General features: G+C 36.6%; 1 protein-coding gene across 12 annotated transcripts in view; it reads left to right on the top strand.

Moving 5' to 3' along the window:
• R3HDM1 (R3H domain containing 1) overlaps positions 1 to 15,404 on the top strand; it is a 54,847-nt gene that overhangs the window by 18,716 nt on the left and 20,727 nt on the right. For 4 of the 12 annotated variants that reach the window (XM_074828576.1, XM_074828570.1, XM_074828568.1 and 1 more), the window contains 10 exons: positions 1,353 to 1,412; positions 1,494 to 1,634; positions 4,186 to 4,294; positions 4,392 to 4,487; positions 5,862 to 5,899; positions 5,982 to 6,032; positions 6,176 to 6,402; positions 9,115 to 9,369; positions 12,708 to 12,862; positions 14,419 to 14,520. In XM_074828576.1, coding sequence (XP_074684677.1) covers positions 1,353 to 1,412; positions 1,494 to 1,634; positions 4,186 to 4,294; positions 4,392 to 4,487; positions 5,862 to 5,899; positions 5,982 to 6,032; positions 6,176 to 6,402; positions 9,115 to 9,369; positions 12,708 to 12,862; positions 14,419 to 14,520 — 1,234 coding nt within the window. The remainder of the gene's footprint in view (positions 1 to 1,352; positions 1,413 to 1,493; positions 1,635 to 4,185; positions 4,295 to 4,391; positions 4,488 to 5,861; positions 5,900 to 5,981; positions 6,033 to 6,175; positions 6,403 to 9,114; positions 9,370 to 12,707; positions 12,863 to 14,418; positions 14,521 to 15,404) is intronic. The other 8 variants (XM_074828577.1, XM_074828569.1, XM_074828579.1 and 5 more) reach the window with 6 other exon arrangements.

Genomic DNA, 15,404 nt, shown 5'->3' with positions numbered 1-15,404 from the left:
GATGTGATTTTGTTGCACGAGCTATCTGAAACACCAATCCACTGTAATTTGTCTGTTATATGAACAGAGGTTCAGCACACTGAAATGGTTTAAATGCTTTTAGTGTTTAATTGGCAAATAATGAGTTCTGTGTGCATTTCACTCCCTGAAGGGATTCTAATACTGTATCTCTAAAACTTGTACTCTCTTTGTGTCTGCTTGTTAGAAACCAAACTGCCTTCTCTTACTTTAATCTGCCTTGCACTGAATTTATAGACAAAGGAATTAATTTTTTTTTTAAGCTGTACCATATAACTATAGTTAGAGATACACATCTTCACTCTGCACATCAGAAACCAAATCTGACCTAATTCAAGTCCATGTCTATCTTGTTTGTTCTTTTCCTCAATGGGGTTTCATACTAAGTCTATGGCTACACATACAAGGCAGGAAATTGACTTGGTGGAGTTGTGCTGCTGTTGCAAAAGCTATTCCACGACTATTTGTTATTCATTCATAGTTATGATTTCCAGTGTGATAATTTATTGAGATTCCACTTTATTGGTAAAAAATGTGAAATGAGCTGTAAGAAGGGGCCAAACCATTTTGTCCTATAGATTAAAATTAGCAAGCACGGACCTCTGCTAGACTCTTACGTTCCTATTTGAAGTCATAAGGCATCCCAATGAAAATAAGAAATGGCAGGTGAAGGTCTACTTGGGATTTACACACGCAGTAACTGGGAAGCTTAGTTATCTGATGTGCACAAACTATGGACTGTGCGACAGTTAATTTCATTATATATTAATGACTTATTGGAACTGTCATAAGCATTTTTAAGACTCATGTTCATTTCTATCACCTTGAGGTTTAGCTTTTTCATATTTTAATATCTCATCACATTGCAGTGTGTGCCAGCTTTTAACCACTTGGTTGTGGGTATGTTGTAGTAGTGCCTCCCATTATCAGTCCTCTGTCACTCTGTTTCAATGATCCTATGATGTGCTTCACAATCCAAGGGTCAGTTCAGGCCTCTGCAAATCTTACTACCCATGCTAACTAGTAAGAAACAACCTAGTCGCTGCTTTTTGTTCTTCTTGAGACTGTCTTCTCAATGACTGTACTTTTCCGTTGAGCTTGTACTCTTGATTTCTGAGATGAGAACAGCATGTTTCAGTAGGCAGGTCCAATATGACATAGCTTAGTGAAAAACGAATACTTTGTCCTAAAAATACTGCATTTGACACCTGGTGGTCTTATTTACAGTCTGTCATCATCCCTTCATCACAGATCTTATCTGTGTATTCTTAAGATGAATACAACTGCAGTTATTGGAGTGTCTCATATGTGAGTTGCTGTGTTTTTATTTTCAGGGACAGAATGATGCTGCTGAAATTAGAACAGGAAATTTTAGATTTCATTGGTAATAATGAGTAAGTACTGTACTCTAATAGGAAAAAAGAATTCAAGAGTGTTCCTGTTTGTTTAATAAAGCTACTATTCCTTTCTTCCAGAGTTCCAAGAAAAAAGTTTCCCCCAATGACATCTTACCATAGAATGCTGTTGCACAGGGTAGCTGCTTACTTTGGATTAGAGCACAACGTGGACCAGAGTGGGAAGTCAGTCATAGTAAATAAAACTAGCAATACAAGAATGTAAGTGTAAAAGTCTTGAAAAAACTTTTTGATGCATAGATTAAACACCTGGGATATATTATGTAATGATGCTGCATCTATAGCAGCAGGGGTCGGTCTACTCATTGGGAACCATGCATCAAGGAGAGGTAGTTGCAAGATCTTTATTGTTCATGCTCCGGTGCTGTGTAATAATGTGATCTGTTTCATGTTTAAACTTTTTTTGGGAAAAAAAAGGTTATCTGTAACCTATGAATTTCTGTTGCGTTCCTTGCAGAGATGCATTGATAACTGTGTTTCCATGAACTATGAATTTATATCAACTATTTATCTGTTTGAAGTTTTACACCAGTAAAGTGTACAAAGTACATTCTTTGTTTCTTTTGAAAAGCAGAACCAGTCCTTAACTTAGAACAGGGGTCACTTCTGATTTGGTGAAGGGAGGGGACAAGACTTGCACAACTGTGGCTTTTGTACTGTAAAATTCTACTGGGACAATTCAGGCATTGAAGTGTTTTATTGGAATAATGTTGCTTACAGATCTCACATGGCCTTACAAAATAAACATAGCAGGGAAGACAGACATCTCATCAGTGGAAGTGTCAACCAGGTTAACAAGTCATGGCATGCTGCTTTACTGGAGGGCTGGGGAGTTTTTGAAGAAAACACTAGGCAAATCAATATTACAAAAAAAGTAGCAGTGGGGCCACAGCAACTCCAAAACCCATGCATAGTTGAGCTTTTCATTCAAAGGACCCAGCTGTTCTCTCTGTCCTCTGCACTTGCTCTGTCTCCTCATTCTCTCTCAGAAAGACAAAGGACTAATGTGTTGGTATATTTATGCCACCTAGTTTCTAGATTTAACTTAAAGCATTTGCCTGACACCATTTTTTTGTTGGGTTTTTAAGTGCTCTATGATTTGAACATGGAAATAGGAATTTGCAGTGCCTGAATCCTAATCCTAGTCTCTATGTACATACACTCTCTGTAGCTTTGGGAGAAAAAAAAATCTAATTATCCACCCTAATTTTAGAGTTAGTAGAACTGAAATAATATGCCACACTGAAATTTCACTCAAGTGAACAGTTTCATCCTCAAAAGTTTCTAGAAAAATCTGTAGAGCCTAAATATATGTTAAATAACTTATGTATTCATGTATGTGCTTTTGCTTTGGCTATACATTCTTTATCTAAATTGACTTATAAAGCCATACTTTTCAAATCTATTGCCTTTGCATCTACCAGCATCTCCAGACTGAAGCTTCAGCCTAGCACTTCAAATGTGGAACAAGAACTGTTAAAAGATGATTTCTTCATTTTTGTCCATTTTTTTTCCTAGACCCTATTTAAATAGCTTATGGCCTCTGGAAGCCCCCTATAGGTGTAGTTACTAATTAGCAGGCATTTCATCTAACCTGCAGACATTAAGATTCTTAATGTTTTCAGTATTCTTATTTTAAATCACTTTGGATATAAAATAAGAATTTAGAAAGAAAACCTTGGAGATCTGCTCCATGTTGAATAAAACCAAACTTACCTTTTCCTCATAGGCAGATTCCCGGCTCCATCGCTGATCAGTGATGTTACTGACATCAACAACCCAGTGCATACTGGGACGTCTCAGTGGAGTGGGAAGTTGGTGATTGCAGGGCAGTAAATTCAGGGACCTTTAAAAGAAAGAGGTAAGACAGTCTAAAGGTTCTCTGAAATGCCTGCTAATTATGTTTGGGCATCCAGTAACTAATAGTTAGGCTTGGCTGTTTTATAGAAAAAGATCTCCTGACTCTATACAGATGTCCTGGGTAATGAATAAAGAAACAGAAATAGAGAAGAGTATACATATGTTTTGTCTTTTATTAGACAAATATTTCCTGACTGTCTGTCTGAGAACTTCTCTTACGGTAGTAGTAGTTTTATTGTCTAGGTACTTGGTATCTATTTTTAATAACAAGAGTTTGCAAAAGATCTCATTTTCTTTCACAAAGTAGATAAAATGCCAAAACAATATATATAATCTGTTCCTTCATCCTCTCACCATGATCTTATGAAGCTCTTGCTTGCCTGCATTGTACTGTTCTTCTTTTGCTTATTTCCACCTAATTTTGATTTAGAAGTTTGTAAGTTTCAATGCTTTCTCCCCTATCTTTTTATCTTCTGTTTTCCCTTGAAATGAATTCTGAGGTATTACAGCTCTAGCAGAAAGCACCTATCTTCACTTCCATGCATGCCCAATATCCATTGCATGGCACCAGTCTGGATTCAAGAGCACTTCTGATTCCCCAAGGGCATGCGGTTTGCTTGCCACCTTAAATGGAAATTGAAGCAAAAGCTTTGAAGGAGGAAGAGATTTTAAAAGCAGGTTTGTTACGCCTCAGGAACAGGACTTGTCAGGGGTACACATCATCTTTTGTTTTTTGGTACCTTTTCCATTGCCTGGACAACCAAAATCTATCACTTCAGTTAGAATATTAAGTATATTTAACATTAATCTTGAGTATATTTCAGTTTGTTCCACTGTGTACAGTATATGTTTACAAAACCATAAATCTTTTCTTTCTAACGACTTTTCACAGACCTGACCAAAAGTTTTGTGAGCATATAAAGGATGAGAAGAGTGATGATTTCCAGAAGCGGTACATCCTTAAAAGAGATAACTCTAGTTTAGACAAAGATGACAACCAGGTAAAATACATGTGGATTATTTCCTTCCACTTGCTGTATTTGACTGTGTATTTATACTATTTTCCTGTAGAAGTTGACACTGTATCACTTAATTTAGATGAGAATACGATTAAAAGATGACAGAAGAAGTAAATCCATAGAAGAACGTGAAGAAGAGTATCAGAGAGCTAGAGAAAGAATATTTGCACAAGATGTATGTATCAAAGAAAATCTTCTGGTGTTTTGTACGAATACTTCACACACATATGTGCACATGTGGTTTTTGTTAAAAGATATTTCTTTGCAGGAAACTTTCTGTTTTTGAAAGGGACTGAGCAGATCAGAATAATTAGTGTGGCCTGAGTGACTTCTAAATGATATTGAAGTTACTGAGAAATCTTCTGTTTTCTCTAATCGCTACTGTATGGAACTCAAGCAACCTTCAAGAATTACTTTGGTGTGTTATCTAGCATTACCTATTTCAATGCATTATTTTGCCCCTTACTGAAATTTGAGTTACAGAGTTTTGGTACTGCAATCGTTTCAGTTGTGGCTCAGAGCACTAATTATTTAAAAAAGAAAAAAAACCCAAAACAAAATACAAACCCAAAATGTTTTTTCTCACTTGTGTCTATATCAAACACATCTTGTGACTGGTCACAGTAAAATGATTTAAATCCTCATATGCAAAACTTCAATCAGAAATCTAGAAGTCTAGTCTCTCTTTACTGGAGTTATCAAGCAGGACGACATTGTAAACTATAATTCAGTTGCTAGTAGTGATTATATTTTGAGTGAAACAGAACAAATAGTCTTAAAAAATATGCTTACTTCTAATAATGCCCTTTTTTTGACATTTATCTGTAGCTCTTACAGATCCAAAACCAGACTCTCAGAGAGGCAAATTTGCCATATCCAAATGTTTTCCAAAAGCCTTTTTTTTGTTCACCTTAGTTACCAACAAAAGAATGAACTTTCGGATGTAAAAGTTACCTTTTCCTTTTGCGTACTTATTTATCATGTATTGTACCCTTAGAAGCTTTGTACCAAATCTTACGAGTCAAAGGGACAACATAATTGAAGTTAATAATAGCCTTTTTGATTGTATATTCTGTCTGCTTTTTAGCATATGTGTACTCGTACCCAAAGAATTCAGTGCAGTTATTGCAGTAGCCAGCATCATCTTCTACTTCACACTTTCAAGCAGAAGACAAGGCAACTCAGGTGGTGGTAACAGACTTGTGAAGTCTCACATCAGCTGGAAGTTACATAAGGCAGCGAAGGCCCAATGGAAGAATTGTAACCTCAGAAAAATACTGATATAAACAAAATGGTCAGCATTGTAACTATTCAAATGCTAACTTTTACTTCCTGTAGATGGGCCTTTTTATATCGTCTTTTTTTTTCCCATAACATGGAAATTATCCACCAAAGTGGTTAAGTTTTCAGGCAGCTTAATACAAAGAGGATGCTCTAAAAGTGCATGTGTAATACAAAAGACTCCAAATTGCAGCATGTTTTGTTACTGCGCTGTAGTAGGGGTTCTGGATGCCATTCATATTAATTTCTACACTTCTTTGCCCCTCAGTCCCTGTGTTCCCAAGAGAATTATTTCACTGATAAAAGGTAAGAAAATTTGCAGTTTAATTCTGTTTCATTTTCCTATTTTCTTCATAAATATTAAGCTATCTTATTAAAATGTCAACAGAATCCAGGAGGAAGAAACTAATAGTACACAACAAAGACGACAGATACTTAGGTATTTGATGCTTTCTTTAAAAAAAAACAAAATCCCAAAGTATTATGCATGCATTTCACCTTTTCTTTCTTTTTTTTTCTTTTTTTCTTTTCCCTTATTTTGCAATTGATGCTTGTGCTAAAAGTTTAGTTTATAACTTACAGAATCAATAAGGAAACATCAGGGAGATCAGCCAACAGCCATCAGAGCAGTACTGAGAATGAGCTGAAGTATTGTGAACCCCGTCCCTGGAGCAGCACCGACTCTGATAGCTCCATCCGCAATCTGAAGCCAGCTGTAACGAAAGCCAGCAGCTTCAGTGGGATATCAGTTCTGACAAGAGGAGATAGCTCTGGAAGCAGCAAAAGCACAGGCAGGCTGTCTAAGACAGGTATAATAAAATCTGTACAAATGCATAGTTACATAGTGGTGACGTACCTGGTGGTTTGATACTTGATATGTGCATATGTAGAGGCCTCAGTCTCGCAGGTGCTCTGTGCATACAGCTCCCTCTGGGTACAGTGGGTGCTGCGTACACAGAACGACTAAAGACCTAGCCCTGTAGTGCAGAACTGCCTCGGAGAGCTGATTAAATGGAGACTTCTGACTTCGGAAGTAGAATTTTCAAGTGCGTTATAGCTGGCTTTAAGCTAAATGCATTTCTTCTCACACGAAGGCTTTGAAAACATTTATCAACATAAGTACTTTACACAAACTAAAAATCTAGAGTTCAAGTCTTTAGTTTCAGTGTGGCAAAGCTGCATCGTGCAGTCTTAGCTGTGCACTGATATCCTACTACCTAGGAGGAGAACAGCATTAAAGCCTATCAATTTTTAGTTATATTTATTATGTCATCTTTCAGTGCCATTGTTAAGTGAATATGGCTAAAAAGCTTACTTAATTCTTAGATTGCTGAAAAATAAGATCAGTGGAATGAAGTGTACTGTTTAAGATTCAGAAATGTTGGGGAAAATTACAAGAGTCTGGGTTTCAAACGTATGTTAACTTGTAATTAATGTCAAAACAAAATCTCAGAAAATATGGATATAAATCTTTTGTGGGTCAAAAATGAAATTTAGTAAATATTTGTATTCCAAATGCCAAAGTAGTTTTGATCCAATAGATAATCTTGGTTGTGGAGATTTTTGAGGCTTGTAATATATGGGTGGGTTACGGATGCGCTACTTCAGAATTTGAAGTAGAACTGTAAAAAAGCAGAATATTATTGCTTGCCTGTATTGTGCTTGGCTTTGATCTTATTTATAAAACTTGTTTCTAATGAGGATCTGTTCAAATTTTTTGCTTTCCCTTAAACCACCACTACCTTATAGGCATTCTATATCTTTTATACCTTAATGTAGTAAAACAGTTACAAATTCTGTTTGTCCATTGTATGATTGTATAAAAAAAATGCATTCCAAGGTACTTCTGCATATGCTGTAAAATTGTGCCATCATATTGAGTTATTTCATTTAGCAATGTAGTAGTACTATCTGGCACAGCTTGAAAAGAAACTACAACCTGACCATAGTGTATATATAAAATACATTCTTAGAAATCTTTGTTTTCTGAATTGCAAGAACATAAATGGGTTCTTAAAATTTCACTGGAAACTTTATTTTGGCACTCTGAGAGTTAACATTCAAAGTTCAGAATGCCTATCCTGATGGCTGTTGCTTCACTGCAGTTAACAGGTTGTGGTGATTTTGCATGTGTTGAGTTTGGTTTTGTTTATTCATTTTGATCAAGGATGTAATTGCCTTTAATTATGATGGCTTCAGCCTAATTTCTCTATGTAATCTAGAAGTGGATACACTTGTAAACATTCTAATCAAAGCAACTCTGCTCAGATGAAGATCACTTTACAGAGCTGGGATATGCTGTTTTGCCCAGTTTACAATTAATAGCTTTGTGTTTCACTTAATCTAGTAATAAAAAAAGTTAATAGCATCAGCGAATGCTTCAAGCTATACTATCTTTTCATACACACAAGTAAAAGGGTTACAATTAGTAATTTTTATGAAGGACTGCAAAGTAACTTCAAACAGTAGATGAATTTCCTCACAGCCATTTTTGAGTCTTGCTTTCTCTTCTAGATTGTATAGAGGCTGGTAATGAAGAGTTCTTAAATTTAAGCAACTATATTCTGTTATTTCCAAGTACTGCAAGTATCATAGCAAAGACTTAATAAAAAGTATGATAAACTGTATACCTAGAGCTCTAGGTATAGAGTGATCTAGCAACAGTGCAGTTGTACAGATCTCTCTATATTGGACTTTTGGAATATTGCTTTTAGCTGCATGCATTGGCTTTCAGGAAGCTCAGGGCCTGGTTCTCCACTGCCTTGCAATGTTTATAGTCATTCATATCTGTAAAATGATTATTGCTTTCAATGAGCTATTTTATACTCCTTTTGAACTTTGAATTGTTGCATAAAACTAGGCTAAAGCTACCCTATTGCCATCATTTTTTCCAGCTGTATTCTTGATTTCAGTCTGAAAATTGTCAGAGGAGGAAAAAAATAGTTTTGGGCATTTTAGTATTCCACAATTTGTCCAACAGGTGAGTCAGAGGAGATCTCTGACATCTAGTAGTAAAGCAAAAATGGTCATTGCTTGCATGCAGGCTGTCTACAGAGCATGTGAATTTAGCCAGCGTATCTGAAAGGGCATTTGGGCCCTCTGCATCCACATTACCCCATGGCCTGCTGAGATAGTTGCAGGCTGTGTGTCCATCGCTTCGGTGTATCCAACTGATACACGTGCATGCATCATTTTGGAGTGAGTGACCAATCCCTTAAATGAATTGTGGATGAACTGAACATTAGCACATGCACAGGCATGTATTTTCTGTGCAGAAAATCAGAGCTAGATATGAAAGCCTCACTTTACAGTGCAAAGCAGTGCTGAATTGACCCTTGGTTCACAGAAGGAATCTTGTAATGGTATTGCAGGGGAGATGAAGGGGGAGTTATTGAAAAGGCCACTGTTTAATAATGTATTAACACTAAGCTTTAAGGGTAAGCTTTTACAAGTATATATTTTAAGTGAGCACAATGTTTCTGTCTCTAGGTAAAAACAATTTCTCGTTACTCCTTTCCTAGGTTCAGAGTCTTCTAGTAGTGTAGGGTCATCCACGGGTTCTCTTTCTCACACCCAGCAGCCTCTTCCAGTGCCAGCTCTAAGCCAGCCTTCTCATGGCACGCCTGCCGTCTATCCAACTGTCAGCACTAGTAACTCTCTTTCCTTTGATGGTGGCATAAGCGGGCAAGTGGCACCTACTAGCACTAGCTTCTTTTTGCTTCCCTTGGAAGCGGCAGGCATACCGCCTGGCAGTATTCTGATCAACCCTCAAACAGGTTGGTACACGCTTGTGGATGTGTTTGTTACAATTGAGAGCTTGGAGAAGAATGCACGAGTGTTTACATAAGGCTGAGTGTCAGTACTGTCCTTTTCTTTTTCTCTTTATTTTTTTTCTGTGGTTGTGTTTGTTCACTGCACTTAATTTAAAAAGAAAGCATGACTGTAGGATCAAAGGCATAAGTAAACTCACTTGATTTTTCTCTAGTAGAGTTTTAACATATGTAAAATTTTAAATGAGTGACTTGCACAGAATATGAAGATCCCATGATTTATTATCTGGAATAACTTTAATTGTTTTGGCTTTTTTCGGGAGAGGAAAAAGTCTTTCCCAGTTATACTATAAAACAGTTTCAGTGAGGTGAGAGAGCCTGAAGTATTCATATTGACTTGAAAGAATTTATCATCCTTCATTTTGTTTGTTGTAGCATATTCTTGTGTCTATGCTCATGACACTGACTTAATACAAGTTAAAGAAATAAGCATGAGACTATATGCTATTTCTAAACTTCTGTTTGTCAGTTTTAAAACAGGATTAAGTCAATGTTGGTGTAATTGGCCAATACTGATATTTTTAGTAAGTAGTAGGAAATTGATAATGTAGGTGCAAGGAGATGTGTAACTACTTGTCTGGATTAAATGATTCATTAGCATTCCCTGGGCAAACTTTTACTTCATTGTAGAGGTTAAGAAATCCTAAAAATTTTAGTTTAAAGGTTTGTTTTCCTTGTAGAAAAGAAAATACTTCAGGATATATTTCTCATCATTCTGTAGATGGACTTTATTGTGTTTGAATATAACTGCATGTGATGTTTTAAACTAAAGCTTTCTCATTGGGGTTGTTAAAATGATCAGTTATTAAATTATTTCTCTTCTATAACTAAAAGGTTTAACATTGAATTAGATAAATTTATTTTTCCTTAATATAAATCAATTGCTGTTATATACAAAATTTTATATTTTTTAATTGATTCGGCATATTGATATGCTGCCTAAGGTTTCTCTTAAATGCTATACTGTATAAATGGTTTAAGCTAACCCTGCTAAAAAATTGGTTACAATTGACTAGCTGTAGCATCTAATTTTCACAGATAGCCATTGGATTTGAAGGAGGATGTATTTGCCATCTTAGATCTAGGTTCTGGACAACAGCATTATTGACTTAGTTTTTCTAGTGCTAATGCAACAGTTGTACATCTTACACGTGAATTTTGCATTGTGTGTTGAGCATCTGAAGACAAGTATGATGATTAGTGAAGAACTTTTGCTAGCAAAATAAGTGGTTTTGGTGTCCGTATACACTAGAGTACTTCATAGTCTACATTAAATATGAAGAATGTTGGCTGTCATTTTTCATATTATGAGTTTATAGCATGACCATGCTAAAATCTTTAGAGTTACTGTACAGCAAAACAGCTATTGCAGGCACTGAAATGATATCATCAGCTTGAAAGTGATTTCATGTAAAACATGATAGTTTTGTCATTTAAAAAATAGCAGCTTTTGAGTCATCTTCATTTCAGTTACATGCTTGTCAATATTCTGTGTGTGATTGGTTTCACTTTCTTCCTCCTGTACTGTTGGTCATTTTCCCTGTTACATTGATGGGACTTCCACATAGCAACAGGGAAGGGCAGAGAAACAAATGCGATTGTGAGAGTTTTTCATCTGAAAGCATCTTTATTTGCACCCCCCTCAGAAAAGGCAGACTTGACTCTCCTTAAAACTAGTGTGATTTTCAGAATTGTGATTCTTCCTACATTTTATCCATCTTTTATGTATTTAAACCACTCAATAGCCTTTCATAACAGAAGTTTATGTTGATGTCTAATGAGTGTCTAATAGAAGATAAAGTACACTTCCAGAGGAAGGAATATCTAGGTCCAGATAAACTTTTGACTTAGTGTACTCAAATCATATTCTGTAACTGTTCAATAACTGGCTTTATTGTTCCAAATGACAGAGTTCAAGAAACACAGATTAGTTTCTCAGCATTTCTGACAGAGCATCTTGTGACCTTAGGCCTAGAGAGTCATTCTTCTCAGTAGTTGCAGATGGTAATTAGGAAAAGGCAGTTCTTATTCAGTCATGACCAGAAACAAGTTAAGCTCCCATGATTACCAGGAAGTGGTACAAGCAAAGAAGAAAATCTGACTCTCTATTTATGTGAACATTCCCAATTCTTGAGCATTAAAGAGAAATCCATTAAGCTAAATTGGATATATCTTGATCACCTGCATGATATGTAGCTTATTTTTGCAAGTCAGTTCATGCTTCCTGTCTATGTCTTGCCTCAGTCCTCTCTTCAGTCACTTCTACAGTTTTACGTTGGCCAGTTGCATTTAAGTATGATGGGATGAAGAAGTCTGAAGGAGCATTAGTGTACTTCGACAGGACCCTGGCGAGGGTGCAAAGGCTTTAGTCTCAGTTTATACCTTTATGGAAAGAATCTCAGACAAGAAAATATTTGTATCAGAGGAGTGAAAAATTTATATCAGTATTTGGACCTTAAGCATCAAAATAAGCCAGTGCAAGAGGTGTCATTAAGCAGCTGGACACAGGTCCTTGCTAGCTAATCTGTTGTTCCATTGATTTGTTTTGGGTTTTCCCAACCCAGGCACCAACATAAATCACTATTTGTTTATGATTTACTTTTAAGTAGTTTATTTTTTAATTCTTTTTCACTAGTCTACTGCTGTAATACTGAAGTTGCAAACAAATAGGAGAACAATACTACATTATTGTATTTGAAAGCTGAAGGCCAATTCATTTATAAATAGGGGAAGAGAGTCCTTTAACAGTAATCTCATTAGCAGTTATGGGAATACTATTACAGCTACTGCTTTATATATATTTTTAAAATATTTGCCTTTAAGCTGTCCTGTGTTCTGACTGGTGTTCAAACTGATTAAAGGAGATTCATTTAATGGCCTTTTAAAAGGTCCTTAAAGTAGTATTTTTAAAAGTAGGGTTTTCCTTTATTACTCCCGTCCTTTTCAATCCACTTAATTATAAATGAGTTTTCAAGACAAGCAGGATACAACAAATATTTATTTGTGTTCACTAAGTAAAGACTGTGGTATCTTTGTTTATCTTAAATGTTTTGTTCTTTAACTGCATGTAGTTTGTCAAATGAGGTCTCTTTAGTTATTGGTATTATAAATATATTTGTGGGGATTTGGCATAAATGTGTCGTATAAAACAGTATGACTTATTTTCAAATCTTATTATTGTATTCACTTTGCCTACTGTAGATACATTTGTCTTTATTTTCTCCAAACTTAGATGATGCAGCTGGCTGTCATTTGCTTGTGTTTGTTCTCTTTCAACTTCCCAGGTCAGCCATTCCTTAATCCAGATGGCACTCCAGTTGTGTACAATCCTCCTATGCCTCAGCAACCTGTTAGGACCCAAGTGCCTGGACCTCCGCAACAGCCACCTCTTCCCGCACCACCTCAGCAACAGCCAGCAGCTAATCACATCCTCTCACAGGTGCACATGTCAAACACATGACACTCGTGTTGATGACTGATACTGTCGTATTGTTGTCTGATAACAGGGGATCAGTAGGTTTGTTCTGTCGAAGCGTAAGTTAAGAAGTAATAGCTACACAGGTATGGGTAACTGGACTTTTTCCGCTCCAGACTTCAGAACTATCAGTTCTGCTAATAACTGAACATGGTAGGCAGCTTTTCTTAAAAATACAAATGTTTTAGTATGAAAACGTTACGGTATCAAAAAACATACCAAGCCTAGATTGCTCTGGAAAAGTGGCTCTGCCTTCGTCCTTAGGCATGCTGTGTGGTTACTCCTGGCATTAGTCAGCAATCTGGGAAGAGAGTTAATCCAACTGAAATCTCTGTCTCCTTGTCTTAAGGTTATTTTTTAGCTGGATGAATTCTTGGGCTGTACTGCCCAAGCAGTACTCATGGCACAAAAGAGGTGCCTTAGGACTTGGGGGACCAGGGAGAAGGGGGGGGGAAGTGATAGAGCGACTTGGTGAGTACCTGGCATTTAGCCAAGGTCAAACCACCACAGGACTGATGGAGCATGAATGCCTCTTTAGTAGCAGTTTGGCTTACTCTGCTCACAAAACTGCACACAGAAGTACGGGATGTATTTTATTCTCGTCTTGTACAAGAGGAATTCAGTATAATGGGCCAGATTAAAGATAACCTCAGCCCTTGAAGAAAAGCAAAGCAAAGAGTGTGTATGGGCAGCAGAATGCAGGGTTCTACCTCTTTTCACAGTAGCTATTTCAGGCACCAAGCTACTGGCTGTAGTCTCCTGTGGTATTTTCAAATTGTTCTCAAATTTTATCAAAAAGTTATTTATAGACCTTCATCTAAACCTTTATCTTTGTTCGTTTTCCCTATTCACGTCTTCTGCTCAGGATACCTGCGTATGCCACAGTAGAGATGGTCTGTTTTGAAAAAGGTTTATTTGTACTCTTTCTCACTATCTAGTTTATGGAAGTGGTATGTGGTTTTATATGTGGTATTTGTGGTTTTCTTCACAAATTCTTTACTACTTCTGTGATTGCCTTCTTAGGGATACTGGATTTGAACCTGCCCAAAACATTGTCAGCAATTATACCTCTCTGATGTTCAAATAACCATGATCTAGAGAAAATATTTTAGTATTGTTGAATAAGTGAAAGTAATATGGTTTAATCTGGGGTTAGTAGTAGATTCATTCTGTCTTTAGATGCTTTGAAACAGCTTGTATTTAGAATGCACATGTGGTTTTTATTTTATAATTTTGAAAATCTCTTAAAGAACTAGTGAATGTCAAATAAAAGCTATTTGCTGACTCATAGCTAATATAATGTATAACTAATAAAGCAAATGTATTTCTGCTGAGAGACAGAGATACTGAAAATCACCTCTGTTTTCATTCTCCACAGTCTTGAACTTAAAAAAAAATGTATCCATTCCCTTTCTGGTAATGGAGCAGAGTTGCTTTTTTCTATTACAAAAGACTTTGACTTTGTTTTCACTTCTCTTGCTCTGATGTTAACTGTGTTTATAAACCTGTTATTTCTTCAGCCTATGCGGCCTCTGCAGCCTTCTTCCCAGCCTGTTCAGTACTCTGCAGTCTCTTATCCACCCCCGCTCCTGCCAGTCTCCTCTACACAGCAATATTCTGTGGTATTATATCATCTGTTCATCTCCTCTCTGCACGGGTTAATCTTTAGTGGATGCTGACCTTTGCTTGGTTGTTTGAAGATGGTGTGTGATACCAGTGTAATGACTGGCTAGCTTTTCAGTCACAGTAAAATATTACCTGAGCGGGGGGAAATAGTTCCGGAGATTTTAACGTATTTATTTCAAGTTCAGCAGAAATGTATACAATTAGGACTATGTCTATATATCTCTAGATATATATTATTTCCCTTTGAAAAGGAACAGCCTTTCAATGCTATTGTTTTTTGCTATTGTTGGCCAGTCAGTACCTTTTTATGTCTCTGGATTAATCTCTTTCCATCCTTTCTTGTTGTTTCTTTGATTGCTTGCTCTTCTGCTGAACACTAATACATTTTGAGGGATCATTGTTCTGGTTTTTGAGGTTACCTTTTTCTAAACTCTTTGCCAGAACTCTTAATGATCCTGCTTCACTAGCATCCCTTGTTTAATAAATAGAAGCTGGGAATGAATAATAGTAGTCTTTTGTGTTTTAAAAAAAAAACCAAAACAGATAAACAAAAAAGAACCCGACATAAATTGAAACTGAAACCTTGTAAAGGAGAAGAGTTATTCAAGGCAAAATCTGAACTAGAGTCCAGGTCAAAAATTTGAGGCTTCCCAACTCCCCACACTGCTCTGGTACTCTAATGAATACATGTTTGAGTTGTGTTTATGTGGCAGGGTTTTGGTAGCAGGAGTGGTTCTGCAAGGAGAGACCGGGAGCTGCCCCCATGTCAGAGCCAATTTCAGGCAGCTCCAAGACTGACCCTGCGCTGCGCGAAACTGAGTCAGTCATCGACACTGGTGGCATCTCTGTGATAATGTATTTGAGAGGGGAAAAAATGCTG

This window comes from Strix aluco, chromosome 6, assembly GCF_031877795.1.
Source record: "Strix aluco isolate bStrAlu1 chromosome 6, bStrAlu1.hap1, whole genome shotgun sequence".
Classification (NCBI taxonomy): Eukaryota; Metazoa; Chordata; class Aves; order Strigiformes; family Strigidae; genus Strix; species Strix aluco.
This window is presented reverse-complemented; position numbering and strand designations above follow the sequence as displayed.